This window comes from Mustela putorius, unplaced genomic scaffold (assembly GCF_011764305.1).
Source record: "Mustela putorius furo isolate JIRA1106 unplaced genomic scaffold, ASM1176430v1.1 tig00000461_pilon_pilon_pilon, whole genome shotgun sequence".
Classification (NCBI taxonomy): Eukaryota; Metazoa; Chordata; class Mammalia; order Carnivora; family Mustelidae; genus Mustela; species Mustela putorius.
The window spans coordinates 3806301-3822467 of record NW_025421390.1 but is presented as its reverse complement, the minus strand read 5'-3'; the positions used below and the strand labels follow the sequence as shown (position 1 = coordinate 3822467).

General features: G+C 38.7%; 1 protein-coding gene across 1 annotated transcript in view; it reads left to right on the top strand.

Moving 5' to 3' along the window:
- Positions 1 to 14532, top strand: part of LOC106003971 (cysteinyl leukotriene receptor 2) — a 38462-nt gene extending 23930 nt beyond the window's left edge. The window contains 3 exon segments of the mRNA XM_045080616.1: positions 10928 to 11365; positions 11401 to 11585; positions 11588 to 14532. Coding sequence (XP_044936551.1) covers positions 10929 to 11365; positions 11401 to 11585; positions 11588 to 12000 — 1035 coding nt within the window. The 5' untranslated portion in view covers position 10928 and the 3' untranslated portion in view covers positions 12001 to 14532.
- Positions 14533 to 16167: the final 1635 nt, after the last annotated feature.

Here is a 16167-nt window from a genome sequence, read left to right as displayed (position 1 = left end):
TAGTTCGTATAACAGACTGAAAAATAGGGACCCATACTATCATACTCCGATAATGAAAACATGTCCCCTGATCCTCCTGTTCTTTTCTAGACATCCAGCAAGGTTCCCTATACCTACCTTAAGTCTTAGGCTGTTATGTAATATTTATACAGGTGCAGTAGTAGTAAGTGTTTAGTAGAAAATTCTCTTTGGCTAGTTAAGGAGAAAGTAAGGACTGTGTTATTATCTATGACAACTCTCCCTAACGAATTTACATTTAAACCTGGGCTTTGTCAAAGATAAACAAAGCCAGATGTTAGTTAAAGGAAGGACAGATTTTAATCAGTAATATACTCTTATAGTAGAGAAAAGAGCCCAACATTAACTGAACTCAACTTCATTTTTTACAGAGGTGAATGGATGTTTTTAAGGAAGAATGAAGGATTAGAGAGGGGGTAAACAGGTGTTCAGCAGAGTCAGGGAAGTGAAAAACTACCAAAAATGGGAAGGGGAGGTTGGCGTACGTGAACTGCATCTGGGTTTGCTAACTGACATTTCTGAAGCTTAGGATGCTACCCCCACTAAGGGAGGGAGACAGGAGGCCTATCTTCAGGTGTTGGCTGGAACAAACTAAGTTCTTTCAATTGCCTTGAGTTTTTTTCAGGCTCTATAAGAAGGGGAGGTTATGGTCATCCTAGAGATGTAGCCCTAAACTGTTAAAAAAAACAAAAACTCTTAGTCCTTCGTTTTTAAAAAAGATTTTATTTATTTATTTGACAGAGAGATAGAGAACACAAGTAGGCAGAGAGGCAGGCAGAGGGAAAGGGAGAACAAGGCTCTCCACTGAGCAGGGAGCCCAATGCGAGGCTCAATCCCAGGACTCTGGGATCGTGACCTGAGCCAAAGGCAGCCACTTAACCGACTGAGCCACCCAGGCGCCCCTCTTAGTCCTTCATTAAGGAGGGCACGTGATGTAATGAGCACTGGGTATAAGACTGAAGAATCACAGGCCTGCACCTCTGAAATCAATAATATATTGTATGTTAATTTAATTTAAATAAAAAATATTTTTTAAAAAAGAAAGAGTGTGGCAAACATAGGTTGAGAAACCCTCATAAACTGTATGAACAGTTGTTGCATATTTATGTAGTTACGCTAGGCTGTCTACCCCTTTAGAAATGTTTTCTCCTCCATCCTACCACTAATTCTTATGTGTTTGGGCATGAGGCAAAGTTGTCTGGCTTAGAGTCATGTTATATCCTTACTGTTTACACAAGCAAATATTTTTTCGTATTGTAGTAGAAAATCTATCAAATGGGAAAACGATTGTGACATTTTGTTTATAGGAAAATTGTTTAAAGCATTTACAACCTACTGTTGTTTTTGTAATTTAAAAAAAATGTTAACACAGAAAAAACAAAAACCAAAAAACTGTTAGTCCTTTATTCAAGTGGGAAGCCTAGCAAGAAGAGGACTCCGAGGAGCCTGGCTAGCATTTGAGAGCGAGTTTTTGTCAGGTTCCAGAGCAGAAGTTGTATACTCTAAATACATAATGCTCTCGCCAGGGTCAGGAACAAGTTATGAGTGATTCTTTCTGATTGCATTATTCCAGCTCTGGTGGTTGGTTGCTCATTATGTACACCGGGCAGTCTGTTATCTCTCCTGAGAGAGACTTCTCTCAATTAGCGTGTGCCTGACTCTCTCAGATGTCTCTCTGTAACTTTTTAGGGAAATGTAATTCCTAGAGGGGTGGTAATTTTAGACATCTGATGTCCTCTAACGATGATATTCAATACACAGGGTGAGTTAGTGTGTGGCAGGTGGGTATAAGCTCGATGTCTCCATAAGAAGTAGACAAGTGGTAACCGGGAATTTAAAGATTTATTTATTTATTCATTTGACAGAGAGATCACAAGTAGACAGAGAGGCAGGCAGAGAGAGAAAGAGAGAGAGAAGCAGGCTCCCCGCTGAGCAGAGAGCCCGACGCGGGACCCGATCCCAGGACCCCGAGATCATGAGCTGAGCCAAAAGCAGCGGCTTAACCCACTGAGCCACCCAGGTGCCTGGTAACCGGGAATTTAAGATTCATTTCTCACAATAGGAATGAGACTTTTTCTTTATTGAGTATCTGTGGTGGAGAGTCCTTGGAGGTGGACAGATGCCTTCAGTGGAATCAAACAGGTCCTGCAAAACAGGCTGGAAGGTTGTTGAAGAAAATAAAGTAATGATTTCTACCCAGGTTAGACTCAATCTTTGTTCCCACTCCCAAAGGGTTAGGTTTTGCTGATAGGGTTGTAAGGACTTTGGCAGAAGCATTTTGTTGATATGGAGTCAATATATAATTTTGATAAGACTGAAATTAGGGTTAATTATGTGAGGAGAAACTTAACTATCAGAAGGGATAGAGAGAAGAAAATTTACATCTTGAAGTATTTTTCATTTGTTTTTTGGTTGGTTTTATTTATTAAGTTTTGTCAGTAATCTGTTAAATTCAGAACAGTAGCTATGATCTAAGAAAAAAAACAACCCAGAGGGGTGCCTGGGTGGCTTAGTTACGTGTCCCTAACTCTTGAGCTCAGGTCATGGTCTCAGGGTTGTGAGTTCAAGCCCCACATTGGGCTCCATGCTGGATGTGAAATCTACTTAAAAAAAAAAAAAAAAGGAGGAGGAGGAGGAGGAGGGGGAAGGGTTTACAATTTAAGTAAACAAATTAAGCAATTACAAACAAATTAAGAGGAGTTTGTAATATGAGTTTGTAAACTCAGGTAATTTGTGGGTTCTAGGAGGGGCTGATCTCATTGCCTGCAATCAAGGCCAGTGGAAATACTTCAATCATGAGAAGGTTGAGGGTGTGAGAATGCCATTCGTTCTTGTTACTTTCCCTGGGTCTATGGATAAGGACAGTGACGTTACTAAGTAAAAGTTAAAGCTTTATGGTTCTTTGATGACTCTATTAGAAGAGACAAGTTGGGATTCCCAAATCAAGCAATTTTTTTTTTCTACAGAGCTCTGTAGCAAAGAAAAGCCTTGACACACTCTGAAAATGAACAATAACCAGAACACATTCATAGACTTTCTGGAGATGTCCAAAGGAGCCTTGGGACTGTGGATGTCCATGTTCTACCTTTACAGACTTGCTAGAATTGTGTTGATGGCAGATGGGGCATACATGGGAGCATCCTTAGCGATAGCCTTCAAGTTACCCTGCCAGTGTTGGTTTAATACCATCACCAGTTTATCTCTGCTGTTACAAGTAATATCATGAAGCAGCCTTGCTAAACTCTACTTTTATTATGGCTATATCTTTGGGTAATAAATAGCAAAGCATCTCAGGGTTCTTTGATCCATTGTTTACCTTTGATCCATTGTTTACTTTGATCCTTTTTTTTTTTTTTTTGCATTTTCTAAAACTTTATTGCCGGCCCTTAAAGATGGCTGAATTTTAGAGCAGTAATTAAGAAAATAATTAAGAACCTATGGGGTATTATGCTAAGTAAAATAATTCAGACAGAGAAAAAACAAATACCATGTGATTTCACTTATATATGGAGTCTGAGAAACAAATGAACAAACAAAATAAAAGTCATAAAGAGAGACCGGATTGGGGGCTGCCAGAGGAGGGGGGTGGGAGTAGGAGACATGGGTGAAGGACATCCGGAGGTACAAACTTCTGATTATTAAAATAAGTCAGGGAGATGTACAGTGTGGTACCTATAGTCAATAATATTTCCTGCATATTTGAAAGTTGCTAAGAAAGTAGATCTTGGAAGTTCTCATCACAAGAGAAAAAAATCTGTTGATTATGTGTGGTGGTCATGGTAACTAGATTCATTTTGGTGATCCTTTCCCAAAGTCATATTGTACATTTAAAATTTAACATAATGTTATATGTCAGTTATGCTTTAATAATATTTAATAAAAATCTCTATTTCTTTTTTTTAATTTATTTTTTATTTTCAGCATAACAGTATTCATTAGTTTTGCACCACACCCAGTGCTCCATGCAATACGCGCCCTCCCCAATACCCACCACCTGGTACCCTGACCTCCCACTCCCTGCCCCTTCAAAACCCTCAGATTGTTTTTCAGAGTCCATAGTCTCTCATGGTTCACCTCCCCTTCCAATTTCCCCCAACTCCCTTCTCCTCTCTTTCTCCCCATGTCCTCCATGCTATTTGTTATGCTCCACAAATAAGTGAAACCATATGATAATTGACTCTCTCTGCTTGACTTATTTCACTCAGCATAATCTCTTCCAGTCCTGTCCATGTTGCTACAAAAGTTTGGTATTCGTCCTTTCTGATGGAGGCATAATACTCCATAGTGTATATGGACCACATCTTCCTTATCCAGTCGTCCGTTGAAGGGCATCTTGCTTCTTTCCACAGTTTGGCAACCGTGGCCATTGATGCTATAAACATTGGGGTACAGATGGCCCTTCTTTTCACTACATCTGTATCTTTGGGGTAAATACCCAGTAGTGCAATGGCAGGATCATAGGGAAGCTCTATTTTTAATTTCTTGAGGAATCTCCACACTGTTCTCCAAAGAGGCTGCACCAACTTGCTTTCCCACCAACAGTGGAAGAGGGTTCCCCTTTCTCCACATCCCCTCCAACACATGTTGTTTCCTGTCTTGCTAATTTTGGCCATTCTAACTGGTGTAAGGTGGTATCTCAATGTGGTTTTAATTTGAATCTCCCTGATGGCTAGTGATAATGAACATTTTTTCATGTTTCTGATAGCCATTTGTATGTCTTCATTGGAGAAGTGTCTGTCCATATCTTCTGCCCATTTTTTGATATGATTGTCTGTATTGTGTGTGTTGAGTTTGAGAAGTTCATTATAGATCCTGGATATCAGCCTTTTGTCTGTACTGTCATTTGCAAATATCTTCTCCCATTCCGTGGGTTGCCTCTTTGTTTCCTTCACTGCTTCCTTTGCTGTGCAGAAGCTTTTGATCTTGATGAAGTCCCAAAAGTTTATTTTGGCTTTTGTTTCCTTTGCCTTTGGAGACATATCTTGAAAGAAGTTGCTGTGGCTGATATCGAAGAGATTACTGCCTATGTTCTCCTCTAGGATTCTGATGGATTCCTGTCTCACATTGAGGTCTTTTATCCATTTTGAGAAATCTCTATTTCTAAAGTATTTTGAATTCATGAATGAATCCAAAATCATATTCTATGTATCAGTATAAATATTTGTTCTTTTATCCATTTGTCAGCAAGTGTGGGTAAAGGCAATTAACTTAGCCATCTGAATATTTTATTTCAAGGTAAAGCTTATATTTCAAGGATAAATTCATGTCACCAACAACATAGCCTGTTTGACAATTTTATTTTTCTTTCTAAGTATGAGCCACCCAACTAACAAAATTAAATCAGGGATATGCAAGGGAGAATCGAGAAGGTCCATGCAAGGTATGGACGCCTCGGTTACTAAGATAACCAATCATGGGCTTTTATATAAATATATATACATATATATGTGTATATATATATATATGTGTGTGTGTGTATATATATATATATACACACATACATATATAGATGAGGAAAGAAGGGCAGCTTGTTTTAATGTTACAGCAATGGATGGTGATGTTTTAAGGGAAACCAACAAAATTGTATAGCAGGTTATGCGATTGGCTGAAAAGTCCCAAGTCATTTCTATCAATATGAAGTTCTGTACAACCCCAGGAAACTATTTATTTATTTTAAGTAATCCCTACACCCAATGTGGGGCTTGAACTCAGGACCCAGAGATTAAGAGTTCCATTCCCAGCCTACTGAGCTAACCAGGTGCCCCCAACAGGGAGATTATTAAGTTTAGTGGAGACCATAGAACTAAGTAGCAAAGTTGACTTAAGGCCTCTAGAAGCCTTGCTGGAGCTCCTGGAGCTCTTAAACAATATGGTTACATAGTGGCTGCTAGTTAAAACATTAAATTCTTATGATTTGTCCCAAAGTAAGAATGTCATAAAATTAAGCTTTTAAAAAGGACTCATGGTCACCATCCCTTTTAGTTAAATACAAATTTATATGTATAATTTTAAACTTTAAACAACTTAATGGAAATGGTGAAATATTGCTTAATTCACAAATTCCATGGAGGAAATTCAGTTTAGCCAATGGAAAATCAACCCTGGCATTGTTCAAATCAAAATATTGTGTTGACACTAGTTGTTATATACTAAATTAATTTTTTAAAGACTGAAACATGCCAAAATTGGTATCTTCTTTTAACTTGTATATAATGCCCTTTCTTTTTTTCCTTACAACTGTAATAATAAAAGCTATTAATATAAATACATGTTTAGCTTCCACAAAATGAAATACATCTTAATAAATTTGTCTCCTTTTATTTCAGACATTTTGCCTGTTTATCTAGACCATATGTTCCTAGAAATGTGTACAAAAAGAGTGAGGGGCTCTTGATCAGGTAATCATTCATTTCCTAAGAGAGGAAAAAAAGAGAAAGAGGAATTGAAAGAAGAAAAAAGGGCAATGAATCATGGAACACTTCATCAAAAACCAATGATGTATTGTATGGTGACTAACATAACAATTAAAAAAAAAAGAAGAGGAACACTTTAGATGAATATGACATTAACACTAAAAAAATAAAATTTTTACATGAATTATATTGAATATTGAACAAGACTTGAATGCATGAAATAAATCCTGCTTGGTTGTGGTGCATAATTCTTTTTGTAATATTGCTAAATTTTATTTGCTAATATTTTGCTAAGATATTGTGTTGGTATTCATAGGAAATATTGATTTGTAGTCTTTTGTATTCTAGTGTGTCTGGTTTTGATATCAAGGTAATAGTAGCTTCATAAAATAAATTGAGAAGTGTATCCTCCTCTCCCATTTTCTGGAAGAGATTTTATGGAATTGGTGTTAATTCTTATTTAAATAAGGTAGATTTTGGTAGAATTCTCCAGTGATACCACCTGGACTTGGAGATTCTTTTTGAGAGTTTAAATTGTAATTTTCTCAGTAGTTCTAATTATCATTTTATATTTGGTGAGTTGAAGTAGGTTTTTTTTATTTTTAAGGAATTAGTTCATTTCACCTAAGTTATCAAATTTATGCATGTAAAGGTATTCATAGTATTTCCTTATACTTTTGATGTTTGTAGTGTCTATAATTATGTCCCCTGGTTTCATTCTTGATAATGGCAATTTGTGTCTGCTCTATTTTTACCTTTGTCTACCTTGCTATAAGTTTGTTGATTGTATTGATCTTTTCAAAGAACAAGCTCTTTCTTTCATTGATTTTTCTCTATTTTTTTCTGTTTTTAATTTCCTTGATTTCTGCTTTTACCTTTATTATTTCCTTTATTTTGCTTGCTTTGGGCTTATTTCACTTTTTTTTTTTTTAAGTAGGTTTCATGCTCGGCTTGGAGCCCCATGCAGGGCTTGAATTCATGACCCTGAGATTAAGACCTGAGCTGAGATTAAGAGTTGGACACCTAAACAACCGAGCCACCCAGGTTCCCTGAGTTTATTCCACTTTTAAAGGGTTTTTGGTTTTTTTGTTTGTTTGTTTTGTTTTGTTTTGTTAACCTTCTTGAGAAGGTTAGCCTAGATGACTGATTTAAAACTTTTTCTTTGGTCCTTTATGCATTTAGTGTTATACAGTTTTCTGTCAGCTTTGCTTTGGCTATACTCCACAAATTTTGATATGGTGCATTGTCATTTTTATTCAGTTCAGTACATTATTGGTTTCCCTTGAGACTTCCTCTTTGACCCATGGAGTATTTAGAAGTGTGTTGTTAGTTTCCAAAAATTGGGGGATTTTCTATATTTCTGCTATTGCTTTCTAGTTTGATTCCATAGTAGTTATAGAGCACACTCTATATGATTTCAGTTCTTTTAAATCTGTTGAGGTTTGTTTTATGGCCCAGGATATGGTGTTTTTGGCTATATGTTCTGTGAGCACTTGAAAAAATGTGTTTTCTGCTGTTGCTGAATAGAGTATTTTATAAATGACAGTTGGTTCCTGTTGGTTGATCTTGTATTTGAGGTGTTCCATATTCTTGCTGAAGTTTTGCCTATTTGCTCTATCTGTTATTGAGACAGGGTTTTGAAATTACCAACTATAACAGTGGACTTGTGTATTTCTCCTTTCAATTCTATCAGTTTTCCTTCACATAGTTTGCAACTCTGTTGTTTGGTGTATAGACATTTTGAACTGGTATGTCCTTTTGGCAGATAAACACTTTAATCATAATATAATGTCCCTCTGCCAGAATTTTCTCTGTTCTGAAGTTTACATTATCTGATATTAAAAGCCAATCCCTTATTTCCTTTGATTAATGTTTGCATGGCATGTGTGTTTCATCCTTTTACTTTCAACCTGCCAATACTATTATTTGAAGTGAATTTCTTATATAAGCATATTTTATATATATATATACATATATATATAACCTGTATTTTAATTGGCATCTTTAGACTATTTATGTTAAATGTAATTATTTTTTTGTTAGAGATAAGTCTGCCATTTTATTTTATTTTTCTATTTGCATTATTTACTTTTTTTTCCTATCTTCCTGGTGATTATTTGAAGACTTTTCAGAATTCTGTTTTGATTTAGCTCTTGTGTATTTGAGCATATCTCTTTGTATAGCTTTTATTATTATTATTTTTTAATTTCTTTTCAGCATAACAGTATTCATTGTTTTTGCACCGCACCCAGTGCTCCATGCAATACGCGCCCTCCATGCAATACCCACCACCTGGTTCCCCCAACCTGCCACCCACCCCCCGCCTGTTCAAAACCCTCAGGTTGTTTTCCAGAGTCCATAGTCTCTCATGGTTCATCTCCCCCTCCAATTTCCCTCGGCTCCCTTCTCCTCTCCATCTCCCCATGTCCTCCCTGTTATTTGTTATGCTCCACAAATAAGTGAGAGCATATAATAACTGACTCTCTCTGCTTGACTTATTTCACTCAGCATAATCTCTTCCAGTCCTGTCCATGTTGCTACAAAAGTTGGGTATTCATCCTTTCTGATGGAGGCATAATCTACATAGTGTATATGGACCACATCTTCCCTATCCATTCATCCGTTGAAGGGCATCTTGGTTCTTTCCACAATTTGTCGACTGTGGTCGTTGCTGCTATAAACATTGGGGTACAGATGGCCCTTCCTTTCACTACATCTGTATCTTTGGGGTAAATACCCAGTAGTGCAATGGCAGGGTAATAGGGAAGCTCTATTTTTAATTTCTTGAGGAATCTCCACACTGTTCTCCAAAGAGGCTGCACCAACTTGCTTTCCCACCAACAGTGGAAGAGGGTTCCCCTTTCTCCACATCCCCTCCAACACATGTTGTTTCCTGTCTTGCTAATTTTGGCCATTCTAACTGGTGTAAGGTGGTATCTCAATGTGGTTTTAATTTGAATCTCCCTGATGGCTAGTGATGATGAACATTTTTTCATGTTTCTGATAGCCATTTGTAGGTCTTCATTGGAGAAGTGTCTGTCCATATCTTCTGCCCATTATTTGATATGATTGTCTGTATTGTGTGTTGAGTTTGAGGAGTTCATTATAGATCCTGCATGTCAGCCTTTTGTCTGTACTGCCATTTGCAAATATCTTCTCCCATTCTGTGGGTTGCCTCTTCATTTTTTTGACTGTCTCCTTTGCTGTGCAGAAGCTTTTGATCTTGATGAAGTCCCAAAAGTTCATTTTCTCTTTTGTTTCCTTTGCCTTTGGGGACATATCTTGAAAGAAGTTGCTGTGGCTGATATTGAAGAGGTTACTTACTGCCTATATTCTCCTCTAGGGTTCTGATGGATTCCTGTCTCATGTTGAGGTCTTTTATCCATTTCGAGTTTATCTTTGTGTATGGTGTAAGAGAATGGTCGAGTTTCATTCTTCTACATATAGCTGTCCAGTTTTCCCAGCACCATTTATTGAAGAGACTGTCTTTTTTTCCACTGTATGTTTTTTCCTGTTTTGTCAAAGATTATTTGCCCACAGAGTTGAGGGTCCATATCTGGGCTCTCTACTCTGTTCCACTGTTCTTTGTGTCTGTTTTTATGCCAATACCATGCTGTCTTGGTGATCACAGTTTTGTAGTAAAGCTTGAAATCATGTAACATGATGCCGCCAGTTTTATTTTTGTTTTTTAACATTTCCATAGCAATTTGGGGTCTCTTCTGATAATGGTTGCTCTAGGTGTTACATTATACATATGTCACTAACCACACTCTATTGACATCATCATTTTACCAACTCAAGCAAAGTGTGGAAAACTTACCTCTTTTATATCCCTTTACCCTCCCCCAATTACAATAAATTATCTTTAAAAATTCCCCTACATCATATCAAATCCCATCAATGTTAGAGTTTTTGTTTCAATCATTAAACATAACTTAGACTCAAAAAGAGAAGAAAATCCTCTTGTACTTATTTATATATTTTTGATTTTCATGTCTTACCTTTTTTTTTATGTTCTTAGGTTTTTTCTTTTATTGATTCCTTTCTGTCTAGAGGACTTCTTTTAGCCATTCACTTAGGGTAGGTCTGCTGGCAACAAATTCTCTTGATTTCCATCATCTAAGAATGTCTTGACTTCTCCTTCATATTTGAAGGGTATTTTTGCAGCATATAGAACCTCTGGGTTGGTAGAGTTTTCTTTTAGCACTTGAAAATTTGTGCCATTTCCTTTTGTTTTCCATACATTCTGATGAGCCAACTGCTCTTTGGTAGATTTAGCTGCAGTATTAGCATAGGCACTTGGCCAAAGGTCTCCCAAGTTTGAAGCTTTGGCTTTAACCAAATAAATTAATGTTTATTTTGCATTCTAGAAATTTATAATGGAGCATACAGTAAAGACTTTTCAGATATTTTTTGACTCAAGTTTCATTAAAATCTGAAAAGCTATAAGTAGTGAACAAGAAGTAACTTTTTGTGTGTGTGTGTTTTTCATCTAGGATGAAGAGAAAACTCATGTTCTTGCCTCCATCCACCGCCATACCAGAAATGGAATCCAATGGCACCTTCACCAGTAACAACAGCAATGGGAACTGTACAATTGAAAACTTCAAAAAGGATTTTTACCCTACCGTGTACTTGATAATATTTATCTGGGGAACCTTGGGAAATGGCTTTTCCATATATGTTTTCCTGCAGTCTTATAAGAAGTCCACGTCTGTGAATATTTTCATGCTAAACCTGGCCATTTCAGATTTCTTATTCACAAGTACACTACCCTTCAGAGCTGACTATTACCTCAGAGGCTCCAATTGGATATTTGGGGACCTGGCCTGAAGGATTATGTCTTATTCTCTGTATGTCAACATGTACAGCAGCATTTATTTCCTGACTGTGCTGAGCATCGTGCGTTTCCTGGCAACCGTTCACCCCTTCAGGCACCTCGTTTCCTGGCAACCGTTCACCCCTTCAGGCACCTCCATGTCACCAGCACCAGGAGTGCCTGGACTCTGTGTGGGATCATATGGTTCCTTATCATGGCTTCCTCAGCAGTGCTTCTGAACAATGGCTCTGAGCGGAATGGCAGTGTCACATTATGCTTAGAGCTGAATATGCATAAAATTTTTAATTTGAAGACCTTGAATTACATTGCCTTGGTGATGGCTTCCTGCTGCCATTCTGCATGCTCAACATTTGTTACCTGCTGATCATCCGAGCTCTGTTAAAGGTGAAGGTCCCAGAACTGGGTGTGCGGGTTTCTCACAAGAAGGCTCTTATCACCATCATCATTGCCTTGATCATCTTCCTCCTGTGTTTCCTGCCCTATCATGTACTGAGAACCCTCCACCTGCTTGCATGGGAAGTGGGTGTATGCAGAGACAAGCTGCATAAATCTGTGGTCATCACACTGGCCTTGGCAGCAGCCAATACGTGCCTCAATCCTTTGCTCTATTACTTTGCTGGGGAAATTTTTAAGGACAGGCTAAGGGCTACACTCAGAAAAGATCACCTACAGAAGACAAAGTGCAGCATTCCTGTCTGCATCTGGTTGAAAAAGGAAACACAAGTTTAAGGGTTTTGTAGATAAGGCCTGTTCTTGTATCCTTGTGCTCACATTCATTCACACGTAGTCTCAATTGACCATATTTTTACACCATTTCCAACAAAGGTCAATCAAGTCCTACTTCAAACATTTTATTAGGTGTGTTTTCAGTGGTTGAGTCTAGATGAGAAATGTAGCAGGCAAAGTCTCTACTAGTCTTGCAACCTAAAAGGTCAGACTGGGGAAAAAGTGCTTAGCATATTGTGTGCTTCTTTTTGTCAGATCCTGTACCAGATCTTGGTCCCACCAGGCATTCTAGATTAAGGTTAAGACAATCTCAACTTGTCCAGCTTCTCCAGCCCCTCTTACACCTTCAATCCTTTAAGATATAGCCAGTTAACAAAGCTAAAGGAGGTTCCAGAGCAGATAAGAAAAGCATCCTAGGAATTCACTGAAAAGACTTTGTGAAGAAGGTTGCCCTTTAACAGGTCCCAAACAAGAACAGTGAGAGAGAAAGGGAGAGGAGGTCTGGGGCAAGAAAGAGCTGGGTGAAAAGTAGGGAGAAGGAGATATTTCATTTTGGACTGAGATAGAGGATCTAGCACACTGAAGGCAAGAAAGTTCTCTTTGCCTCTTTCTTGCCAGGAGGCTAGAAAGGATGGGAAGAGTAGGAGGAAGAACTAGGCCATTGCCTAGGGTTAGAGGGATTATGGGTGAAAATACAGAGAAGAGGGAGTCAGTTTTACTCTTGGGATTTGGGTTTGGACTGACTTCACTTCAGTTCTCAGTCTTGCACATTAATCCAATGGGGTGGGAGCCAGAACAGAGGAGGTTGCTCTAAGTGTTTGGGTGGGCACTGAGAGAGAGTGTGGGGTAGAGGATAAATCGCAAAGGTTGTTGTACCTCTGAAATTCTACTAATATGCTGGCAAAACATGAATAGGGTGGCTTTCCTTTTGAGAGAGTATAGAAAAGAAATGGATATTGGGAAGGGGTTCTTTTGTCCACTGAAACAAACCTAGTGAGACTACCAACTGCTACCTCCCAGACCACTGTACCATGAACAATTGAATGCCCTCTCCATGCTGGGCAGACTGTGCCAGACATTTTGCATTCAGCAACCCCATTTAACCCTCACACCAAAGCCTTGTGTTTCTACTTCACGAATGAAAAAATTGAAGCTCAGAGTAATTAAGAAGCTTGTTCAAGTTCACAAGCTTGTAAGTGTTTAAAAAATATCTGTGGAGAAGAGATAGCTGGGTGTTTACTCCACTGATTTCCCTACAAAACTCCAGGAAGATTGGTTGAAGGTCTGAATAAAAGTTCCCTTTCCCCATCAAGCACCTACCCCTTCTCATTTTCACAAGATACTCTCTCTGGAGTTACTGACCTCAGGTAGAGTGTGGGAGGGAGGTGGTGGTCTCAAGCTAGGGAGAAAGGAAATGTCTTCATAGTAAACAGGAGTCCCGGAGGGGGGGGGGGCTATCAGAATGCTGACAGACTCATATCCCATCAAAACAGGTGCGTATAGGATTCCACTGTGGGGAAACTGTCCAACCCAAGAAAAAGACTAACCGACCGTTGAGGATTTCCTAACAAAAAAGCCAGAACCTCCCTTATTACCTACCTGACAGGGAAGCCCACACTGCAAATAATCCCTCACATTCAGAGAGCACCTAGTCAGCCTGTTAGAGCCTCACTCGTAATTATGAATAGTCAATGACCACTGCACTTGGGGGCCAGCAAGGCCAGGCGGTGGGGGCGTGGGGCACAAAGGCCCAAACATGAAAAACACCTACAAATAAATGAGAGGTTAGATAGACATTTTTAGTACAGAAGGTCTCAACACTCTTTATTACCCTTGCACTTTTTATCAGAAACCCGCTGGAGGATGTGTTCCTCCAAAATAAATGATTAAGCCAAGATAGGGGAAAACATGGGATCTAGGAAACAAAGAATCCAACACAGGAGAAAGGTGAAGAAAATAAGATGTTGGTGATAGCAGAAAAGAAAAAAGAAACTAATTGATTTGCACGCATTGGAGGGATTTATATTTTTCTTGAAGAACTTGGGATGAACTAGTGAAAATACATAGAAAAATAAACAAGGGAAAAGACACTGTGATCCTTGAATGCTCGCAGAAAGAAACAGTTGTTTAAGAACAGAAATATAATCGTAGTACACTATGTGGCTCAGTTGTAAATAATGTTCACACAGAATAATGTAAATAACAAAATACTGTGATGCAACTTTTTTAAGAAATGAGAGGGTATGTATGCGGGGGAGAGGTGTAAGATGTCTAGATCTCCATCTTCTGTCACAGAAAATGCATAATAACTAAAGCTAGGGAATGACAAAAGCTGTAGAACAATGTTATTTAGCAACAGGAGCTGTAGTCCAGAAGAAACAATGAAAAGGAGAGACAGGGATGGCCTCTGGAGAGTTAGGGGTAGAACAATAGGGTGGAGATTTCTCTTTTCCTGTTAAAAACTTTTCAGCCATCTACCTTGTAAATATGTATTGTTGAAATAAAAATTGTTTAAATTAAACTTTAAAAGTCAAATGGATTCTGTGGGTTTTGTTTGTTCGTTTTCAAAGAAATGAGACAGAAAAGAAAGGTTGCCAGAAATGGGCACTGAACACAGACAGGAGAAAGGAAAGCAGGAAATGGCTAGACTTGGACTTGGGCCTCTGAGGGAGACCCACCCAGCCCCAGCAGCTCAGGAGTGTGAAGGAATGATGGGTTAGAAGAAAGACAAAAGCTAAAATAGGAGTTTATATTGTAAAGTCATAAGGATTTTCAAAAGGTGATTAGAAATCTGAACAACTCTCCAAGGGGAGGCCCAGGTAAAGCTGGGGTACCTGAGAGCAACCGACATCCTTGGAATCAACAGTAATGGAGGGGTTGTGAGTCATTGTGTCTTTAAACGTATGGTGCCTGCGTATGTGTGTATGTGGGTGTGTGAGAGAATACATGCTTAATGACTTATTTTTCCTTTTTCCAAGACTTTCCCTTTCTCCAGTCAGGGTGAAGCATCTCATCTAGTAAAGAATGTTGTCCTTGAGGAAGAAAACAAAATGGATTTCTTTATTTACCACAGTGAAAGCCAAGAGTGTCCCAAAGTTTTAGATACAGTTCTTTTTGTTTGAAAGATTAGATAGCCCCTCAAGCAAGTACACAAATTGTTCAACTGGGAGAAAGGGTGTTTGTTGTGTCAGCTTTAGAGGAATTATGATACTGCAACTCTGTGTTTTCAGTGGGGACCTAAGAAGCAAATGCCATTAAGTTTTGTAACTATTTTGAATGACCAGTTCTCTGCGTTGGATTTAATTAAGATGACTTACAATTTATTCTGCAACAAAAATGTTGTCAAACTGACCAAAAACAGGTTTACGAGGAGAGATGGACAAGGGAGATGGCTTTCTACAGAGCTTTCATTTTTCTTTCTGGAAAAGGGCTTGAAAATAGAGACCCTGTTGGGGAGAATGGAGGTAGGTGGGAGGGGGTAATCCAGAGAATATGGTGATAGGAGATCATTCCTCTAAGATATTTTTGTCCCCAAGTAGATAGGGGCAGCTATTCATGGCTAATAAAAGCCACAAGGAGAGTTTTAACAATAGAGAACTTGTTAAAAATTGGTGAGTCATGAGAGACTATGGACTCTGAGAAACAATCTGAGGGGTTTGAAGTGGCGGGGGGGGTGGGAGGTCGGGGTACCAGGTGGTGGGTATTATAGAGGGCACGGATTGCATGGAGCACTGGATGTGGTGAAAAAATAATGATACTGTTATGCTGAAAATAAACAAATGGAAAAAAAAGTTGGTGTGAATTTCAAAGATACATAGACAGGAACGGAGGTTAATTTACATGGGGAGTTGGAAAGGTCTCAGAAGTTTCAGCTGCTTGAAAATTCTAAGCCCAGGGACCCATGGTCCTTCCCCTGCTTCCTTGTCCCCAAAGATCCTTGCATGCCAAGCGTGGGACAGACATAGCAGGGCCTGTGGGACATGGAAGGAAGCTACTACAGCCTGTGTTGGCTCATGTAGAACATCAGGACCTTTGCATAACCCTCAAGTCAGGGAAAAACAAACTCTTGTATAACTATCAAATTGGGGAACCCGTATAACGGCCAAGATGGAATTTCCTATTAGCCTTGTGGGATAGGTGCTTCAAGTCTTCTGTAAATTAATTTTCTTA